This window comes from Buteo buteo, chromosome 12 (genome assembly GCF_964188355.1).
Source record: "Buteo buteo chromosome 12, bButBut1.hap1.1, whole genome shotgun sequence".
Lineage (NCBI taxonomy): Eukaryota > Metazoa > Chordata > Aves > Accipitriformes > Accipitridae > Buteo > Buteo buteo.
In genome coordinates, this window is record NC_134182.1 from 43,191,752 (window position 1) to 43,206,794 (window position 15,043).

The 15,043-nt window shown below is 62.2% G+C and overlaps 2 protein-coding genes across 3 annotated transcripts; one reads left to right on the forward strand and one right to left on the reverse strand.

Annotated features, from left to right (window-relative positions):
* Positions 1-764: 764 nt before the first annotated feature.
* LOC142038352 (oxaloacetate tautomerase fahd2, mitochondrial-like) lies at positions 765-3,175 on the forward strand. Its single transcript, XM_075043738.1, has 8 exons — positions 765-854; positions 1,531-1,722; positions 1,804-2,020; positions 2,119-2,178; positions 2,263-2,422; positions 2,575-2,683; positions 2,771-2,858; positions 2,983-3,175. The coding sequence occupies exons 2-8, from the start codon at positions 1,538-1,540 to the stop codon at positions 3,043-3,045; spliced, it is 882 nt and encodes a 293-aa protein (XP_074899839.1). The 5' UTR covers positions 765-854; positions 1,531-1,537; the 3' UTR covers positions 3,046-3,175.
* LOC142037664 (glycerol-3-phosphate acyltransferase 2, mitochondrial-like) lies at positions 3,136-10,792 on the reverse strand. Of its 2 annotated transcripts, XM_075042145.1 has the most exons (20): positions 10,595-10,792; positions 10,282-10,355; positions 8,919-9,029; positions 8,274-8,402; positions 7,245-7,344; positions 7,025-7,161; positions 6,774-6,873; positions 6,364-6,570; positions 6,150-6,260; positions 5,793-5,878; positions 5,587-5,705; positions 5,139-5,209; positions 4,760-5,024; positions 4,531-4,679; positions 4,337-4,414; positions 4,049-4,177; positions 3,840-3,960; positions 3,591-3,644; positions 3,397-3,452; positions 3,136-3,315 (listed from the first exon to the last, which is right to left on the reverse strand). In XM_075042145.1, exons 1-20 carry the CDS (start codon positions 10,706-10,708, stop codon positions 3,199-3,201), a joined length of 2,328 nt encoding a protein of 775 aa, XP_074898246.1. In that variant the 5' UTR covers positions 10,709-10,792; the 3' UTR covers positions 3,136-3,198. The 2 variants fall into 2 exon arrangements, with proteins under 2 accessions (XP_074898246.1, XP_074898247.1); XM_075042146.1 differs by lacking the exons at positions 8,274-8,402; positions 8,919-9,029; positions 10,282-10,355; positions 10,595-10,792 and adding an exon at positions 7,613-7,819.
* Positions 10,793-15,043: the final 4,251 nt, after the last annotated feature.

The window sequence follows — 15,043 nt, forward strand, 5'->3', positions numbered from 1 at the left end:
GGGGAGGGGGGTCTCTGTATCGCAGCCGTGAAACGGCAGCTCCTGAAGTTCGACTGAAAGCACACGAACCTCCTCTCCCCTCCCGCCTCCCGCATCGCTTAAGGGGATCCGCAGTGACAAAGGAGGCCGCTCCCCACCTTCCGGCGGTACAGGAGGAGAGGGTTTATTTTCTAAATAAAAGAAATGGCGATGATTTAGGGATGAAACGTGCCACCTGGGGAGCTGAGGGGGAAGCAATGGCCACACACATCCCCGGGGGGGCCGGAGAGGGCGACCCCGAGCCCTGGGGTGGCGGTGGCAGAGGCGGCTTCACTCACCGAAGCGGCGGGACGCGGCCGGGAGGGTTATTTGAGTTATATCTGCTTTTCTTCTCCTCACAAACGGGCTGGCGAGACCAGGCCGCGCCTCGGCCAGGCCCCTACCCCAGCCCTCCCCGGCCCGGCCAGGCCCCCTCCTCCGCAGCCGCCTGTTGCTCGCTCACTCACTGCGTGTTTCCATGAAATAAAGGTGAGAAACACCCGCCTCGGCCCGGCTCGCTCCCGGCCAGGGGCTCCGCCGGCCCCGGCCTCGACGCCGTCATGGCGGCGCTGTCATGGCGGCGGGGCGCTGTCATGGCGGCCGCTCCCCGTATCCTAGCAACGCCGCCGCCCCTCTCCCTCCAGCCCGGGGAGAGGGGGGAAGGCGTGGCCGAGCGCCGCCGGCTCTCATTGGCGGTGCTGCAGGCGCGGCCCCGCTTTCGCCGCGCTCTCATTGGTCTGCCCGAGGGCGGGGGCGGGGACTCGGCGCGGCGACCTTCACGCGGGTGGCGCGGGGTCGGCGCGTGCCGAGAGGGGAGTGACGCGGCGGCACGTGACGTAGGTGGCAGCGGGATCCCCCTGTGGGACCCCCGGGACCGGGGAATCCCCTGCGGGTCCGCCGGGCCTGGGGCTGAGCGGGATCGGGGTGGGGATCCCCCAGGGTTGGGGCTGTGTGGGATCAGAGGAGGGGAGGGATCCCGCAGGACCGGGTTTGTGCAGGATCAGGGGGATCCCTGGGGTCCGGGGGGTGCAGGATCACAGGGATTCCCCCAGGGACCGGGATGTGTGGGAGCAGGTGATCTGCTCCCACCTCTCCCCTGGATCTGTGCCACGCTGGGATCCACTCCCTGCCCGGGGGGCGTGTGTGTTTGTGCTGCCATGCTGGGGATCTGGTCTGTGCTGGGATCTGCCCCCTCCGCCCCGCAGGGATCCACCCTCCCAATCTGTCCTATGCTGGGATCTAGCCCCCCCCGGAATCTACTCTGCCTCCACCCGGGCCCCTGGTGCCGGGATCTCCCCTCCTGCACCAGGAGCTGTCCCTTCCCCCTCTCCCCGATGGCCTGTGCAGGATGCGGCCTCTCCTCGCCCCACTGCAGGGTGTCAGCCCCGTGCCATGCCGTAGGGATCCAGCCCCAGCCAAAGGGGGTCCCCGGCACCCCAGGGTGGGAGTCACGGCTGGTGCTGGGATCCACTCCGGGCAGGATCCCGAGGATCTGGTCCCCGGTGCCCACAGGTGACGGATGCGCCTGCTGGGGGCCATGCGGCTGGTGCGGTTCCGGGGGGCTGGGGGAGCCAAGCCCCGGCTGGGGCTGGAGGAGGCAGCCGGGGGGAACGTGGTGGACCTGAGCGCGGCAGAGCCGGCGCTGCCCCGCTCCATGCGTGCCTTCCTGGAGAGCGGCCAGAGCGGGCTGGCTGCCGCCCAAAGGTGGGTCCCCCTCATACCCGCCGGCATCACCCTTACCGCTGCCGGATCTGGCGCCAGTGCTGAGACCCGTCGGCCCCACAGGGCGCTGGAGTCCAGCCAGCACCGGCTGCCGAGGGAGACGGTGCGGCTCCTGGCGCCCGTCGGGGACCCGGAGAAGGTGATCTGCGTGGGGCTCAACTACCGCGACCACTGCCTGGAGCAGAATGTCAAGATCCCCAAGGAGCCCATCATCTTCAACAAGTTCCCCAGCACCATCATCGGACCCTTCGATGACATCGTGCACCCAGAGGAGAGCAGTGTGAGCACCCCGGGGACCCCCACCCTGCCACCGTCTCCCCCCTCCATGGGGTACAGTCCCTCTGAGCCCCCCCAGCAGCCCATTTTCTCCCCCCACAGGAGGTGGACTGGGAGGTAGAGCTGGCTGCTGTCATTGGGAAGAAGGGGCGGCACATTGAGGTAACCCCTGCCCCGTCCTCCTCCTCGGTTCGGTGGGGTCTGTGTGTGTCCCCCCACCCCAGTTGTCACCCCACCCCACCCCAGGAGTCATCGGCCCTGGACCACGTTGTGGGCTTCACGGTGGCCAACGACGTCAGTGCCCGGGACTGGCAGATGAGGAACGGGAGGCAGTGGCTGCTGGGGAAAACCTTCGACACCTTCTGTCCCCTGGGGCCGGCCCTTGTCACCAAGGAGGCGGTGGCAGGTGAGGACAGGACAGGGACAGGCTGGAGGCTCCTTCATGGCTAACACAGGAGGCGGTGGGTGCCAAGTTTGCCCCCAAGCATCCATGTTTTTCCTAAGAGTGGGTTCCCCTACCCTCCACCTCAGTGCGACGTGTCCCCTCCATCCCCACAGACGTCCACAACCTGAGGATCCGCTGCAGCGTCAATGGGCAGCTGATGCAGGACAGCAGCACTAGCCAGCTCATCTTCCGCCTCCCCAAACTCATCGCCTGGGTCTCCCGGTAGGCACGGAGTGGGGGGGCCGGTGGCACCAGAGGAGGGAGGGGACCACAGCTGACAGCTCCTGTCCCCTCGGTCCCCTGCCCCAGGTTTGTCACGCTGGTCCCCGGGGACATCTTGCTGACGGGAACCCCTCCTGGTGTGGGGGCTTTTCAGAAGCCACCCGTGTTTCTTAAGGTGAGGGGAAGGGGGTGGGTGGCTCAAAATAGGGCTGGGGTGGCAAAGCGGGGACATAAGGGACCCCCCCCTTGCCGGGAACAAGGCGAGCGGGGGGCTGCCAGCATCTCCCTGCCCCTCGCAGAGAGGAGACGAGGTGCAGTGCGAGATCGAGGAGCTGGGCACCATCTGCAACAAGGTGGTATGAAGAGGGAGACGCCAAATCTCACCCCGAGTTGGCTGCCTTGCCCCCCTCCCTCTGTGGCATTCAATAAATCCACGAGCATCATTCAATAAATCCACGAGCAGGGTTGGGTACCTGCTCCCAGGTTTATTAGCACAGCGGTGGCCGTGGCGGCAGCTATGGCTGGGTGAACTGCTGGATGAAGGCTTCCAGCTTTCCCCGGCTCACGCTGGAGTGGAAAGGCTGGGCGAGGTGGAGCAGGGGTCCGGTGGGGCTCCGCACCTCCTCCAGCACCTGGGGAGGGAGAGGAGCGTCACTGGTGGGGGGCAAGCTCGAGGTTGGGGGCGGGGGCTGGCAGAGCCTGGCCATGCTTACCCCCAACTCCTTGAAGGTCTGCAGAGAGCTGAGGGCCAGACTCCTGTTTGGGTACTCTGGAGGGAGAGAAATCCCCGAGGGAGCACCCGCATCCCACCTTGCAGGCAGCCATAGCCTGGCTTTGAGGGGGGGGGGGGGGGGATGCTGACCCCAAAGCAGGAGGGACGCTCCCTTTGTCCCCCACCCCGACTCACCAAAACTGTCCTCCTCGGCCAGGAATTGCAGCAGTGCCTCCACGTAAGCTGCCTCTGGGGTTGGGGGGAGAGAAGGTGGGGGTCAAATCCCACCGTCCCCAGGTCCCAGGGGGGTACAGCCCCTCTCCGGTCTCAGTGCAGAGCCAGGACGGCAAGGGAGCTTTGGCTGCACCTCAGTTTCCCCAAAAGCCAAGCCAAGGGGGGCTAGTGTGGTTGGAGAAGCGGTTGCCCACCCCGAGGGGGTCCTACCGGGCTGGGGCCAGCTGGGTCGGTCCAGAAAAGCCACGGCTCTGGCGTAGGTCCTCAGCATGGGGCTCAGGAGCCGGCAGAGGAAGAGGAGGAAGCCGGGCGAGCCCTGGGGCTCGCTGAGCTGCGGGCAGGGGAAGCCGGAGTTTGGCGAGACCACCCTCACCCTGCCACGAAGGCAGCTGGGGCGCATCGGGGGACACCCCGAGTACCTTGAAGCAGCGCTTGGGGACCTCGTCCTCGCCGTCACTGTCGCTGTCGGTGAAGTCCATCCCGGCCCAGGGCGCTCCCTTGCAGAAGGGCCGTGGGGCCACGTCGCAGACCCAGCGCTCGCTCTCCGGCTGCGGGGACAAGCCAACGCCACCCCACCGGCGTCCCGTCACCCCCCAGGGACCCGCTCCCTCGTCGCCTTCCCGGCCAGGACCGGAGGGTGCAGTAAGGGCTGAGCCCCCCATCCCCAGCGCGGGGAGGGGGTCCCTGGGCGGGGGGCACCCACCCACCTCTTCGGCCTCCAGCAGCCCGCACAGGAGGAGCTTGTCCACGATGTCCCGGCTCTGGCAGTCGAGGGGCTGGCAGGGCTGGGGGAAAGGAGGAAAGGGGCTGGCCGGCAGCCGGACGCCCCGCAGCCACGCAGGCGGCGGTGACGGGCCACTTCCACGCGATGGCAGCGCCAGCCCGCGCCGCCAGCCCCTACCTGGAGCCCCAGCAGGTTTGGGGGCAGCAGCTGGAGCAGCTCCAGGGTCTTGCGGTGGAGCTCGTCCTGGCTCAGCACGATGCCGGAGGGTCCGTCGGTTGCCCCCAGGAAGGGCAGCATCTCCATCAGCAAGGCGCGGATGGCGCACGCTGCCGGGAAAGCCGTGTCACCGACGGCCCCAGCGTCACTGATCCCCGGCGTCGCCGATCCCCCAAACCTCCCTCCGTACCTCCCACCGCCTCGCTGGCAAAGACGGGCAGGATGGCAGCGCTGCGGTGGCCCAGCTCCCTCAGGGCCTCCGCCGAGACCTCGGGGACCACCAGGACATCGCCGACGGGGGAGAGGTGGTAGAGGGCGAGACGGGCTCTGAGCAGGACGAGGCTGTGCTGCACCAGGGCACGGAGCTGCCCCGAGAAGCCCACATCGCGCTGGCGCAGCAGGATCTCCTCCAGCAGCCAGGCGAAGTCCAGCATCAGCCGGGAGAGGAAGACGCCCTGGAGGAAGAGGAGGAGAAGCTGCCCCCTCCTCTGCATGGCGGCGGGGGCGGGGGGGGCTCCAGAAATCTTGCTCCAAAAGACGAGAAACCCGGACACCTCCTTGTCTCTCACCTCCCGGTGCTTGAGCAGCAGCAGCGCGGACGTGATCCCCACAGCCATGACGGCGGAGCAGGCAACGCCGTCTGCAAGGGAGGGAGAGGGGTCGGAGATTAGCCCCCGTCCGCGAGCCCAAGGGGAAGAGAAGGCAGCGGTGGTGACATCCCAAGGGATGTCACCCAACAGATGCTGGGGTGCTTTGCCAGCCCCCCATTGTTTACGCTCTCCGTCTCCAGTCGGGGAACGTGCACTGCCAGGCAGCCATCACCCCACTGGCTGCACCGCCACAGCACAGCGAAATAACCGGTAACGGCACAGCCGCCTCCGCGCCGGTGGGAGGGGGGAGATGCCGTCACAAGGGGTGACCCCGGCAGGACCGGGCAAGTGAGGCTGACCCGCAGCCCTGCACGGACCCGCAGATGGCTGGAGGACGGACTCCCGCCTGCCAAAACAGATCTCTCACCGCTCAGGGAATGCAGGCCCAGCTTGGTCACCAACATTTCCTCGTCTGCCTCCAAGCTGGCGACCATTGCAGGGCTGGGACCGCAAATCCCTGCCTTCTTGCCGTCCAGCTGGCTGGGGCTGGAAAAAAACAGGGCGAGAGGGGTGAGAAAGCGGGGCTGGGGGCAGACTTCGGAGGTGAGATGCTGCCCCAAGGCTCCCGCTTACCACACGCCGAGGATGGTGGGCAGCAGCAGCTCCTCCAGCGGCTTCCCCGTGCAGCTCTGCCCGACGAGGTTTTTGGCCACAAACTCCTGGGAACGAGGACAAACGAGCCTGTCGGTGCTCGCCAGCCCTCAGCACCAACAAGCCGACTTGATCCCTTGGGTCCCCAGCGCCCCAGCAAGCCCCCAACTTCCCCTAGAGATGGGTTTGCCAGATCCCCTGGAGCACACCAGATCCCCCCAGCCACCCCAAACCCCTCCGTCCAACCCGCAGAGGCTTGCGCAGCCACCAACATCACAGCAATAAACCCTCCAGGGCCGGGGTGGATCCAGGCAGGAGCTGGAAACCCTGCTGCCGTACCTGTAAGGAGAAGGGCTGGGCGAAGTCCACACGGACGCAGCCGAGGTTTCGGCGTACGGCCCAGCACGCTGCCCAGAGGCAAGTGCCGAGGCCGAAGAGCCGAGCACTGTGCTGGGAGGAGAGGGAACCAAAGCGTTAACGGGGTGACGGAGGCGGGCACCGCTCCCCGGGGTGGCAATTTGGGTGCTGCGCCCACGCCGGCAAGACCTCTCACCGCTCCTTCCCGGAGCAAAGCGCCAGGGACCACGTCGTAGGAGATGCCCACGGGGACCAGGAGGACGTCGGGGACGGCACCGTCCCGCACGGCGCGGTACACCAGGGACAGCCACTCGCGGGCAGGGGCAGAGAGGCACAGGGCGACGGGGGGCTCTTCCAGGAAGATGAGCAGGGGCTGTTGGCTCCTCAGCACCTCCTCGACGTACTGGTGGGGAAGACGGGGTGAGGCTGGGGGGGTACCAGCAGCACCACAGGGACACAGGGGAGCTGCCCGCATCCATCGGATGGCCAAAAGTCTCAGCCAGCCAGTAGTTGAGACATCCCTAGACGCCTTCACCGAGCACTTTTGAAGCTCGGGGGGATGTTTCATCACTCCCAGCACCCCGGGAAAGCCAGGACTGGACCTACCGCAGCCAGGACAGCCCCCGGGAGCCCTTCATCCTGGTCGCTCGGCATCTGCCCTGTCCTCGAAGGCAGGAAAATCCCTCCCAGGCGGCCGAGTAGGGCTCTGCAGGGGAAAGAGGACACCACGGGCGCCCACCTTGCATGGGGCCACGTCCCCCCCATTCCCCACCTCGGCTTTGCAAGTGCAATTCCCTCCTCCCAATCCAAAGACCTGGCCGCTTGCTGGGCTCGAGCAGGTGTCTGCCGTGCCTTACCGGAGGTGAGGGCTGCAGACCTGGCCGCCCACCGTCACCCTGGGCACCCCCAGCCCCTGGGAGAAGAGGACGAAGGACAGGAGCAGCCCATCCAGCTGGGATTTGTGAGTCGAGAGGAAAACCAGCGGCACGCCAGACTGCAAGGAATGCGGCCAGGGCTCAGCGCCCGGTGTGCCGGCAGCAAGGCGCGGGGCTGAGAGCAGCAAACTGGGCTCCCTACCATCCTGGCGGCCCTCAGCACCATCTCCAGCTGCCCTTGGTGGAGCTGCACGTTGAGGAAGAGGCGATTCAGGAGCTTGAGCAGCACCCAGTTACACAGCCTGCAAGAAAACAAGCAAGTGAGCAACCTCAGGGGGCCGTGGCTGCCCCCAACCCCCCCCACAGACCTCATCCAGGCCACCCTTCCCTGCCTCAGTTTCCCCACCTGGGCAGCAAAGGGGGCTGCGTGAGACAGCTCGACTCAAAATCTCACTTCTCAGTGCCCGTAAAGCAAATACAGAGGTTTATTATAAATTAAGTTAAAACATTAAAGGCTGGATGTGACAAGACCACCTCCTCCCCCCAGCAACAAAAGCTGAAGTCAATTACCCCTCCATCTCCCGTCCTCCCGCATGCTGTTTACAGGAAGGATCCAAACGCTTTTATCCCCTGGGTAATTTCTTCCCTTTAAATACTTCATGCTGCTCAGAGGGTTCTTTTATTACAGCTCAATCAGACAAGCAATTAGGCTACAATGCAACCTCTAATTGCCAATTTCTCAATGACAGGAGGGAAAAAAAAAAAAAGAGAAGAGGAGAGAGAGAGAGAGAGAAAGGAAAAGTTCCCTTTTGCTTTGCTTTGACTCCCATCCTCCCAGTGGTTTTGTTTTTTTTTTCCTCCCTCCCTTCTCCACTCCGGTGTCAGATTCCAGTTCCCTGGAAGGAATTGGGGGAAATATCCCCAGGGAGCTGCACGGGACCCCAAGGGCTGCCTGCCCTGCCGGCGTCGCCCGGGGCTCTCTGCACACACATCCCCCAAAGGATCCATGTGCATCCCCCAAAGGATCCCAGCATATCCCCCAAAGGATGGCTCGCAGGCACGGAGCCACCGCAGGGGCTTAATGCACAAATTAAGAGCATGAGAGACCTGGAGTGGAGGAGAGGGACCGGGAATGCCCCAACCAGGAACTGGGATCCCCCCAGGAGGAGGCAGGAGATGCCTGTGAAGGAGGATCCGCACCCACAACCTTCCCCGGAGAGGAAGCTCAGACCTCAGCATGAGAAGGGAGAGCGGGGCCTGGATTTCAGCCAGGATCTTGATTATTTTCTCCTTCCACCGCCGGTGGGATTCGCCATCCCCTCTCGAGCCACGGGACCAGCCGGTAGCGACATCCCGTACCCTGCGAAGGGGACGGAGAGGGTGTGGGAAGCACAAGGCAGAGCAAGGGGTTAAAAAGCATTCTGCATTACAGTAATTACAATGTACTGGCTGCCAGCCTCCTGCTGTGTAATTAGCGATGACAACCAGTTAGGTGACAGTTGCCTGACAAGGCCATGTCACCCCAGACGCCATGTGCTCAGGACAGGGTGAGACCAGGAGAGCCTCGGCGGCATCCTAGGGCAGAGCCCGGAGACAGGAGAGCCGGTTCCCCACCAAACTGGGGTACGGGCTCCTTTTGGGGAGTTCTGAGCCCGGGGAGAGCAACTGCAAAGCCCCTTCCTCGGGGTGAACTTGCGGGAAGGGTGCAGCAGCGAAGAGGAACCGGCGCATTTCTTTCCGCCAGGAGCAGACGAGCACATCCCTCGCTTCGGCAACCGAATGGCATCCCGCAGGATTAGGGGACGATGCTACAGGACCCAGGTCCTGCGAGGGGTGAAGGCGACCCCGGAGGGCCCCTCCGGCTGCTCCCACCTACCTCTTACTGCGGCAGACCCTCGCCGGGAGGTCTCCAGGGGTGTCAGCAGGAACTTTCCAGTTCCAGACAGCGAGGAAACCACAGATCCGTCGGACCAGCCAGCCCCGGTACCTGGGCAGGGAGGCAGACAGTGATGTCCCGGTGGTTAGAGGCTTTTGCAGGGTGCTCAGCCTCCCTCAAACTGGCTGTCTGCAAGAATGTGAGATTTTTCTCCCCATTTTACAGCTGGGAAAATGGAGGCACCAGCAGAGCGATGCTCCTGGCTCCTACCCCAGTCCTCACAGCATCGCTCCTCACACAGGAAGGAAACCTGCAATTGCTAGGAACATGCAGGGGATGCTGCAGAGGTCCCAAATCAGGGACTTTTCCAAATCTGCCCCCAAATCAGAGCTAGGCAGCATCTGAAAGGGACCTAAGTGAGATTTTAAATATCGCAGAGCGTACGGCAACTCAGCGAAAGGGCTGCAGGTGGCCGGAGAGGGACACAGGAACTTCAGACCTTCGTCTTTCCACTCGTGATCCCAGCCACCCATCACTGGGCTCTTTTTAGCCATCCCGCAATTCCTGAGTCGCTGTGAGCAGAGATGAATTATTCAAAGAGTTTGAAAGCTGGAGCTGGGATATTTCAAGCTGAATGGAATATAATGACCCGATTTGGAAAAATACAGTGCAAAATTGCTAAGCCACTGGGGACTGCTCTGAAAGGGTAGAGGAACCGAAGGAGTCCAGCACCTCCGGAACAAAAAATATCAAGCATTTGGCAAGGAAACGGCTCCTGGGCTCCACGTCAGCTCCTGGGCCGGTGGAAAAGGCTGGTTGACACCAGCTGGAGGTCTGGAGTTAGGGCCCATGGGGAGGAGGAAGAGCAGGACGGGTTGGGGAAGAGGCCATTTCGCCTCTCCCCAGGGGCCGGGAGCCAGGCTTGCTCCAAGTGCTGCGTGCGTGAGCTTGTCCTTGTGCCGGAGCCAGAGAGGAGAACGAAAACACCCCCGGCCCCCCCGCCAGCTTCTTCCCAACAGCATCAAGATACCAAGTTTTGTTTAAAAAAAGAAACAACCCCAAATCCTCGACTCTGTGGCTGACTTTTCCTCCCAGCCCGAGTGTGACTGTAGCCAGAGGGACAGACCAAGCCCTCTCCCCTCTGCTGTTATTAACGCTCTGCACTTGGAGATGCAGCTTTCAGCCTTTCAAAATATAATTAACGTAACTCCTTTTTGGACTAATTAGGGAGCAAGGTTGATGGAGAGACATCCCCACACTCCTGCGCAGGAGCTCAAGGGATTTCCACGGGGATTTGGACAAAACCTGGGGAAAAAAGTGGTTTGCCCAGTATTCCCCGGCACAGAGCTTGTCCCATCCTCACCGTGTGTCCTGCTCTGTCACCCGGATGGCATTGCGGAAGCCGAGAGAGGAAAGCTGCTTGTGGTAGAAGCCATCCTGGAAGGAGAAAGCGGGGTCAGCTCTTACGGCAGCAGCGGGTCTGCTTTTGAAGGAGGACAGCTTGGAGAAGTGGGGAGGTTTTGGCTGCGCCTGCCCCACTCCAGCCCCCAGCCCTCTCCCCCAGGCACACGAGACCCTTCGGATGGGGCTTGTCCTCTTCACCAGCATCCTGGGACCCCAAACCCTCTTCCCAGCCAGCTCTAGGAAGCCCAGAGCTTCCAGAGCCACGCTCTTACCCAGCTCTTCGGCGTGCAGGTCTGGCAGCAATGCCCTGAGAACGGACGGTATTTGCCCAGAAAAGGGATGAAAATTTCCAGTTTCTGCCCCGAATCGCAGACCCAGGTTTTCATCTGAGGAGGGAAAAGAAAGACAGGGGAGGGAGGGAGGACACAAATCCTGCTTACCCTGGAAATACCAAATGTTGGTGAATTGTCCCCAAAACACACTTGCACTGCGGGGAGAAGTCCTGTTACTGGGCTTACTGGGGAGAAATAAAGCAAATTTATCTGGGATCGAAGGGCCAACCACAAAGGGGAGACTCAAGCTGGTTCCCCCCCACCAAGGGCTCACTGCCCTCCTCCCCAGCTGAGGAGTCACCTACTTTTCTCTGTCACTGGAGGATCTGGTGGGATCAGCACCCCGGGGGGGCTCAGACAGAGGCTTCTGCGCAGGGATAAGCGCTCGGAGATGTGTCCGGCACCGGCCCACGGAGCTTGGCTGGGGAGATATGGCAAGAGGGGGTCAGTGAGAGGTGGGGGGGCACATGGGGAGACCCCGGATCCCTCATTCCCATCCTGCCTGCAGCAACCAAGGCCAGCAGCGAGCGAGAGACCCTTCCACCGCCATAACCAGAGCCATGGGGCAACGGGACGACACAGGATGGGACCTGCAGGGTGCTGGAGGGTGGGAAGGCACCAAGCCCCTCTCACCGCTTCAGGCCTTTGCAGGGAAGGGAAGGGATCTGCTCCTTGGCAGGGAAATGGATGGTTTATAGCACAAAAAGAGAGGGGGGGAAAAAAAAAACCAACCCAGCAACCAATGCGCCAAAAGCCCTTGGGAAAAGAATTTATTCTTCGTAATCAAGCTTCGGTGCCGCTACAATTGACTTTTCCCTCCCACACCCTCCTTCCCCCGGCAAGGAGATGCCAATCTGTACTCAAAAACCCTGCAGCGCCCATGCAGCCTGCCCCAAAACGCCGAGATCCCAACCCCCAGCCAGTCTCAGCCCCCCCCCACATCAGGCTGGGGGCACTTGGTGTTGCCCACCGGTGCTGGGAGAGGGGATGCTTGTATGAGAGACACCCCCCCCCCAGCAAGGTATCGGGGGCTTTTAAATCACGCCTGCCCCCTCCCTCTGTTTTGGAGTAGAGTTTTAAGGAATTTTGTTCCCCCAAAAAAAGAGAGGAGGGAGGAAAACAGAAACAATTTGGTTTGAAAATGTGGCTGGGGGGGTAACGAAGAGCAAGGTTGGAGGGAAGGAAACCCCAGCAAGGTCTGGGACCCACTTGGAAACCCCCCAGCATGAAGCTGGGACCGGATTTACCAGGGGGTGTTCGTGGGGTATGGGTGGGAATGGGGTCACCCCCCCTCGTTTGGGGCTCAGAGCATCCCCTTCGTGCCTGTCCTCGTCCCCAGGGAGTCACATACCTCTGGGACAGGCTGTCACGGTGGGGGGGACAACAGCGGTGGCAGCCCCCAGCCTGGGGTCAGGGTGGGGGTACGTCCCCAAACCAAGGGAGAAGAGGTGCTGGGATGCTTGAGGGTCATGGAAAAAAGGAGAAAGAAATGGGCAGAAAGTGTTATTTTGAAAGGTTTCCATCACTCGGAGGGGGCTGCTGGCAGGGGACACCCGTGTGGGCCCCACTTGCCCTACAGGGCTTTGGGGGGGGGGCATAACACCCCCCACACACACCGTATAGGGCCTTGGTGGGGGGGACAGCACACCTCACACCCCCTATAGGACCTGCGGGGGGGAATAACACGCCCTATAGGACATGGGGGGGGTAACATGCCCCACGTGCTGTATAAGGCCTCCGCCCCATAGGGCCCGGGGGTAACGAACACCCGCCAGCCCCCCAGGCCCCCCCGTGCTCCCGTCCCCGTCCCCCCCAGCTCTCACCGCCGCAGGCCCGGCCGCTGCCGCTCCTTCCCCGGAGGAGCCCGGCCCTGAGGGGCGGCACCCCCCCCCCCCCCGGACCTTTGTCCCCCCTGCGGACGTGGCCCCCCCTCGGTCCCCATCCCCGACACCCCCACGGCCATCAGCCCCAGCCCCCTTCCGGGGTCCCAGCCCCGTCCCAGGTCCCCGACACCCCCGGGGACATCAGCCCCCCATCCCCGGTCCCACCCCCGTCACCCCCAGGGACATCAGCCCCAGCCCCCACCCGGGGGTCCCAGCCCCTTCCCGGGTGCCCGACACCCCTGGGGACATCGGCCCCAACCCTGGTCTCCATCCCCGTCACCCCCAGGGACATCAGCCCCTCCCGGGGGTCCCAGCCCCTTCCCGGGTCCCCGAGACCCCTGGGGACATCGGCCCCATCCCAGGTCCCCATCACCCTTGGGGACATCAGCCCCAACCCCAACTCGGGGTCCCATTCCTCACCCGGGTCCCCGTCACCCCAAGGGACGCGGCCCCATCGTGGGGTCCCAGCGCCGTCCCCGTCACCCCTAGGGACACCAGCACCAGCCCCATCCCGGGGTCCCGGCCCCATCCCAGGTCCCCGACACCCCTGGGGACATCGGCCCCATCCCAGGTCCCCGACACCCTTGGGGACATCAACCCCAACCTATGTCCCCACCACTCCCGGACCCACCGGCCCCCCCATCCCCGGTCCCCAACCCTGTCACCCCCAGGGCCGCCACCCCAGACCTCAAACACCTCCAGGAAACAGCAGGGAACTGGGAGAGGGGCAGGAGGAGAGCCCAAAGGGGCTGAGTCTGCCTGAAAACACCCCAAAAAAGGCAACGTTTTTCACCTGCCTGCTGGGGCTGATGCTCTCATCCCACTGCCACCCCCCTCCCCCGGGGGCTGGTGCTGCAAATCTGCCTTTAAGTGCAGCTGAGAGCTTTTATGCCTTAATCGTCTTCTAGTGGGGAAATAATAAGGGGGGGGGGGGGGAAAAAAGACAAGAAAAAAGGAAAAAAAAAAGACAAGAAAAAAGGGAGAAAAGAAGAAAAAAGGAAAAACATAAGGAAAAAAAATATTGTTGGAAGGGAAGAGGAGGAGGGAGATCCCCGGGGGGGGCTGCTGTGATACCCGTGGGCTTTGGGGGGCTTTTTAGGGGGCAAGAAATGGGGGAGGCGGTGTTTTGGCCAGATCCTGCCTGCCCTGAGCCCATCTTCTCTGAAAACGGGCCTGTTCGTACTTTTTCTGGCCTTTTCTCACTCTTTTTCTGGCCTTTTCTCGCTTTCTGGGGGACCCCAATAACAGCAAAGCATCCTCACACCACATCACCCAGAGACCCCTTCAAATATCACTGAAACGGGGAGATTTCAGGCAACCCAACCCCTTTTTCATTTTAAATTTTTAAATATTTTAAGCATAAATCGGCTGCCATGGCCCCCCCTCCCCGTGGTGGCTATGGTTACCATATCTTCCCTTCCCCAGCTTTTATTGCTCTGCCATTAAAACCAAATACAAATAAAAAGCTTCGCAGCCGTTCCCAGCTCCTTATTTTTAAATGTTTGAATGGGAACACACATTTTTTCCCCTGTAAAGAAATTATTTCCACCCCACCGGCTTCACGCCTGACCTTCGTCCGCCAGCGAAAGTGGCCAAATTTTGTCAAAACCCTAAAAATAAAATAAATGATTGCAGGAGGGATCATCCCAGGCGCCGGGGGTTTTGGCACGTCTATCAAATTATGAGATTTCATCATATAGTTCACCATGTTAATTAAAAGCCTTGCACCACGGGCAAGCCCTGGAGCAGCCCAGCAGAAGCAGGCTGAGCCCTGGCAAGAATTCATTGCAGCTCGCAGTGTCAGCCAAGCTCCCTGCAAGGGTTTCCCACACCCGTTTAAGGCAGCATCTTCATACTGGTCCTAGTTTGGGTCCTGAGCGTTCCTCCCCAGCTCAAAACCAGAGCAGCACCTGGGGAAGGATGTCAGCAATTAATATTTCTGCTCAATTAACCTCCCCCTCCTGCTGCTTCCCCAGCATTAATGAGGGGATGGCAATTAATCCGGCAGCGATAACGCAGGGGCCGGTGGGTCAGCAGCACAAGGGGTCAGGTGCTGCCCCGAGTGCTGTGGGAGGGGGAATAAACCCATTTTAACCTATTTTTCAGGAAAAAGGCTCACCCTGCCTGATTTTCCATGGTCCTTTTTTTGCAGCAAACCTGGTTCCGCTCAATATACGGGGCGGGGGGGGTGGTGGAAATTAAAGAATCGCCATGGCAACCCGTGGGCTGTTTTGGGGGAATTAGTGGGGAGTGGAAGGAGGGGGGAAGGTTGGGGGGGGGGGTCAGAGCCGGCAGCACTGGGGGGCTGGGGTGGGCCGGTGGGGGGGATCGGGAACTGCTGGGGCCAGGCTGGTCCCAAAGGGTCATGCCCAGCCCCATGGGGCCATCCACATCCCCATGGGACCATGAACATCCCCATGGGACCATATCCAGCCCCACCTAACTATGCTCAGCCCCATAGGATTATGCTCAGCCCCACGGGACGATGCTCAGATCCCCATGGGAC